We start from the raw sequence: 5797 nt of genomic DNA, 5'->3' as shown, positions 1-5797 counted from the left end.
GCCACAATTGCACTATTGTTCATAGAAATAGTAATCGTTTATTTGCCAAGAATGTAGTTAGGTACATAAGTAAGGTGTTACATAAACAAAATAAAGAATCCTTGTACATTCTGCCAACAGGCATACAAAATTTAAAAGAACTTAAAACTATGTATGTATTTATGACATCGTTTTCACGACATTCACCCTCAGCTGTCTCAGATATCGTCGCAGTTCATGTAGACACTGCACTTGCGGTCGCCAGCTCGCTTCCAAAACATACCTTTACAATCGACACCGTGATTTTTTTACTGCATATCCCAGTAACGAGACAAAAATGACTATTTACTTATGTGTGTAATCAAAGGAAATATTAATTGTATACCCTGACGCTACATAGGTATCTATAATAATTTCCCCGATTAATTAAATAAGCACAATTTTCTTTGCTCCTTGTAAAATCTACCGCAGATATTATTCCAATTAATTTGAATAAATATGCATAATGAATGAAACGTCAAACATTTCCTCGTCGTGTTTGAGATTTCTTAGAACATTGACCAACTGGATAAACCTTTCTGTATGTACAAACGTCAGCTTTAAGCTCCAACGGGGCCCAGCAGGACCAAGGCCTGCCGGGGCTGCGGGATTGTTCGAAAGAGTTACCGCGGCCCTGGTACATAAAAGGCCTACGACGGAACATGACGGTTTTTAGTCAGTAAGAGTCTGACACTCCCTCACCGCTGCTAACCCACACCGAGAGGGGTCATTTAATGATTTTTGATGTCGTTAAAAAAAAGCTACGATAACCTGTCAAACTTCTTGAACAGATTTTCAACTCTATCTCTAAGGTTCATGATTCATTGTTGATTGGGAAAACAGATTGGAGACATTATACAGATTAGAGTACATGGATATGGATATCTGGCAACTGTGCATGTGTGCGTCAAGTTTAGTATTTTTGCATTTGACAACTTGATAAATAATGCATGAGTGACCTGTCACTGTTTGTTGCGTTGCCTCGCCTTTCACGCGTAAATTAGCAAACTTTGTTGCACAAAGATTTGTGATGGCGGTTCCGGATAGTTAAATGGTCTAAGGACATTGCTTATTAAAGTGAAACGTGTCATTTTGTACAATTAATTAAACGTGAAAAGCTGGGATGTTCTTGTAGAACAATCGTGAGCAATTTTAGCCTAAGTTATTGTCTCGCTTCTATTACTTGAAGGAGACAGTCTAACAAAATTCTAGATAGAACAAAAAAATAAATAATAAGTTTTATCTTTATTTTGCTAACCACTGTATTTATGAATGCGGTGGGACAAAATCAGTACCGCCGTTTCAGAGATTAATCGGAAAAGATACAAAAAAAAAGTGATAGCTTAAGAGCCAATTAGGATTTCAATCAGTTAATAAAATAAAAAAGTATCGATTGTTTTTATTATTTATGTACAGATAAATTAAAATAAAAACCACTTTTCAATAAAGATGTTTATTAAAAAAACAATACATCAAAATGTATTAATAACTTAACGTTTGGTCAACCAAAAGTTACGCTTACGAACAATCTTAAATAATAAACGAGCAGAGCCAGGGAATAAACTATGTACCTATTATAAAAATAATATTAAAAGTACAAAAATGGCTATAACAAAATCTTAACAACCATCTAGAGTAGTTAGTTTTTGTCTAAAATCCTAAAGTTAAACATAAAAAAGCTAATTTGTCGTTTTTCTATAAAATTAAACTCTTATTATAAGAGATATCTATGATTGTGAAATTATATCCTTCAGTAATATTTATTTTCTTTCGTTAAAAGCACTTTCATACCATTGGACTTTCCGATCGGTTTTTGCATGTAAACGCACTCTGTAAAACCGAGCGAAAATACCGATAGTATGTGCGCTCTTGTTATTACACTAAAAAGACTATTAATAAATACCATCTTCTAAAACTAAACTATCACTTGTCTTTTAATTTATTATCAGGAAAGTCAAAAATTATCACTTCAGGTTATTATCATCTTAAACCCGATGGCTGAGTGGTATTGAATGATATCATATTACCACAATCCTGACAATAAAACAAAAGACGATCACATTTCAATAAAAAACTACCAATACTTTTTAAAGTGAGCACTCACAACGTTATAATCTTTCTTTTGGTGCAAAAACTTCATTTCATCCAAGTCCTTCAGTATGAAGACATCTCTTGTTTCTCTTTTATCTCTTTTCACCTTCCGTCCTTGCATCTGGTGGAAAGGCATAGGATTCCGAGGAAGTTTCGGGTTGTATTTTCTCAATCTCTTCTTTTGTGGTGGAGTAGTTGTCTCATCTTTGCGCATTGATAAGTCTTCTTGTGGCAGATTGTCATATTCCACCTTCGGCATCACAGTAGGAAAGCTTGTCATCTTTATAATGTACAACTTCTTTAGCTTGTTCTTGTTCTTCTTTATAATCTTCTGTATTGTCCTTCTTGGTGATTTCTTCAAAGTTTTTCTTCTCAACTTTCTGTCTTCGTAGTATTTGTTCAGGGCTGGTAGGCGGATCATGTTTTCTGCTTTGTCAATGTATGTCATGTTATGGGTTGACTGGAAAACAAACATCTCAAATTAGTACGAGATTTATTTTTAAATTTTGTAAATTAGAAGCGTATAAAAAATACACCTGAAAAATTCCAAACTTTTCAAGTTTCTTCGAACCAGTTAAAAACTCCAAGAAATCAATTAAAAACAAAACTTTGTTATGCAAAGGCCTCCTCTAATTAATTTCGATAAATCTTGTTCCCTTGGAGACTACTAATTAGACGATTATTAAGGAAGGATTAATTTTGGGACCGATGTACCTAATGCTTGCTAATTAGGACCTCTTAACTAAGCTGGGTAACAAAGACATATTTTAAGTAGGTATGTAACTTAAATGTAAAATGTTTTATACAGGCTCAAAACGGTGACCGCAAAATCTAGATTTGTAAGCTTAGGGGCTAAAAAGATATCCCTAGTATGTTCTCGTTAAACAACTATAAACTAGATTTTGCATCTGCCCGCCACTTCTTAGACTACCCACTATAAGTAGTCCTTACTTCTAAGAATGCAAACACTTTTAACTTAGTAAAGAAGGAATACTAACATTGAGTTGAAGCAATAAACTATAAAGAGAGCCAAACCATTTCCAGTAGTCAAATCTCCGAAAGAATACGGCTGGTTAAGATAATCATTGATAATCGTATAGTTAAATGAGCTGAGTCTAATGGGTCGATTACACCTAACGAGTACAGTGGTGAGTCAGTAAATAAGCTACTCGGCCTAGTAAACAAATTGGGATTCTAGTGACCCTCTCGCCTCTCTTCTCGACCGAGTACTCGGCCGAGCACTCGTTAACGTGTTTATACCGACCCAGCACTCGGCCGAGGACACGAGTGACTCGACGCTGTACTCGTTAAGTGTAACCGACCCATAAGAGTCGAAGAATCAAAATGACTGACAGGCAAACGACAAACCAAAACTTCGAAGAAATAAAACAACCTCAAGTGCTTTAAAAAATATTTTCAGAAAAGTGCGCTGCATAAAAAATATACGTAAAACAAAAAAAAAATAGACCACTAAAACCAAGAAGAAACGTGAAGTACTTTTCACTGGATGCAAGTAAAATTACCAGCAGAAGCCAGTTTTGAATATCGTAAAGTCACCAAAAACCAATTTCATTAAAATGTTTTAATTGAAAGATGATAGTTATAAGAGAGACAATTGAAGTGGTAACTTCAGATGAGCAACATTAAATGAAAAAAAGTATAGAGCACGTGCTAACCAAAGCATAGGTATCTTAAACTCAGAAGGGGTGCAAACAATATGTACAATTCAAAATATTATTACGCGTTTACGAGGTATCCAGAAGTGCTGTTTCCAAAGCTTGGAACCCGATGTTGATTTGAACACCCCCTATGAGAAAAAGAGTGCGAAAGATAAGGTTAATAACAGCCATGCAGCAAAGGCTGAGTTGCACCATTTAACTATAACGATAACCAAACCACAATCAGCCATCAATTTGGTCAAATTAGACATTTTGTTATCATATTTTTTTGTTCGCAATTCTACATATACATTATCTTCGCATGCTACTTCTATTATTGTGTATATATACTAACTGTAATACCATACTATTTTTAAAAGATTAACCAAGGAGTTTCTTGCCCGTTCTTCTCCATAGAAAGCTACTTTTGAAATGGCCCACTAGAATCAAACTTATTAATATTTTTGACATTCATAAACTAAATAAATGGTTTCACTTTGATCGGCGTTTTTGACCAATGAGCTGGTTACGGTTATGGTTATAGTTAAATGGTGCAACCTGGTTATTGGTATAAAATTAATATTTACCGTGTTTACGTATTTATCATCTTCAGCTGTCAGCGCGTTTTCATTTGCATGTTTTGATAAGTTCTGAAATAGAAGAAAACATTTGAGTTTCTAACACGCTTTTATTAGGTCGACCTAAATGTATGTAACTATGTAATAGAATCTAAGGTAATTAATTTATCCATCTTCAAAAAATCGTAGAGACATGAAAATTGGTAGCTGCATGTAGATCTGATGTCAATACAATGATATGGTACTGTCGAACTGATCTGATGATGGAGCCGGAAGATATGAACTGGAACTTCATGATAGAACATCGTAGCATGGCTGTGTTTGAACTTTTTATAAAATTTTTGTAGTTATAAATAAAAGCGTTTTTTTTTATATATCACGAAAGCTTGAGCTAAGCTTGAGATGTACGAAATTGTTTCTCAGAATGCTTTTCACCCGTGTCTAGTGGATTTTCTGGATAAATAGGCTACAGAACATTGATATTTTTTTCACACGGTCAAGCTGTTCTGGGAATAGCACGGTCAAACAAATAAAAGCTTTTATAACACTATAGCATAGATATATAATAATAAAATATAATATATATATACATATATATAATAATAATAAAAATAGAATTAGTAAAAAAACAATAGAATATAGATATTTCCCGCAGTTTTACGCGCGTGGGATTTTGTAATATAAATATTTTTGAAAACCACTCACAAAATTGACGGAATCAGTCCGATAGATAAATTGTACTAATAAATAAACGTAAACAGAAAAGCAGGATGAATAATAATTTGGGTTTAGCTTTGAACAGAATTAAGCCAACTTGTCACATGTTTTTTTTTTTTTGTGTAAATACTTTCACATTTTGAATGCATGAAATCCATTTTGATGCACAGCAATCTTAAACATTATAACCCTTCTACGCAATCGGGTAAAAAGGATCTATTTGTCAAAAGATAAAATGCCTTCATTAAGGACGATTTTATAAAAAATATTCAAAAAAACACTATCTCACCTGTTCACCAGCATGTAAAAAATTAATTAAAACAGACAAAATGATTAATTGTCGATACATCATAAGGACATCTAAACTTTCAAATGAATGGTGGACTACTAACGATGAACTTTTATAAACTATGGTAGTCGTTAACACGAGCTAACTGTCAACACCATTGTTTGAAGGTATGTTGTAAAAATGGAAAAAATAGGCATTAAACTAGCGGATACGATCCTTGTAGTCAGTTTTCTGGGGCCCATGGTTTTATTATGTTTTCACAGACTAAACATAGGTTATTAACTTGACACAGAAACATAGTCAGGAATGTCCATATATTGTTTACGTTGCCAACGGAAGTATTTAAAAAATATTTCATTAATCGAGAATTTAATCGAGTTGGGAAACGAGTGATCGATTCAAATCGATTTTAAATGAAATAAATATTATTTTTAGTTGAGTGTGTT

General features: G+C 33.6%; 1 protein-coding gene across 1 annotated transcript; it reads right to left on the bottom strand.

Annotated features, from left to right (window-relative positions):
- Positions 1 to 2092: 2092 nt before the first annotated feature.
- On the bottom strand, positions 2093 to 5414 carry LOC124642106. The gene is made up of 3 exons (XM_047180413.1): positions 5352 to 5414; positions 4355 to 4417; positions 2093 to 2569 (listed from the first exon to the last, which is right to left on the bottom strand). The coding sequence occupies exons 1-3, from the start codon at positions 5412 to 5414 to the stop codon at positions 2093 to 2095; spliced, it is 603 nt and encodes a 200-aa protein (XP_047036369.1).
- Positions 5415 to 5797: the final 383 nt, after the last annotated feature.

Source organism: Helicoverpa zea, chromosome 23, assembly GCF_022581195.2.
Source record: "Helicoverpa zea isolate HzStark_Cry1AcR chromosome 23, ilHelZeax1.1, whole genome shotgun sequence".
Classification (NCBI taxonomy): domain Eukaryota; kingdom Metazoa; phylum Arthropoda; class Insecta; order Lepidoptera; family Noctuidae; genus Helicoverpa; species Helicoverpa zea.
Note: the sequence above shows the minus strand (reverse complement) of the source record. Positions and strands in the feature narration are given on the sequence as shown.

Bases quoted from the DNA above. Each gene is read 5' to 3' on its own strand.
- LOC124642106 (XM_047180413.1), bottom strand. From the start codon at position 5,414: ATGATGTATCGACAATTAATCATTTTGTCTGTTTTAATTAATTTTTTA. The intron at 4,418-5,351 runs GTGAGATAGTGT...CTTCTATTTCAG, and splicing joins TTTTACATGCTGGTGAACAG to AACTTATCAAAACATGCAAA. The intron at 2,570-4,354 runs GTAAATATTAAT...TTTGTTTTCCAG, and splicing joins ATGATAAATACGTAAACACG to TCAACCCATAACATGACATA.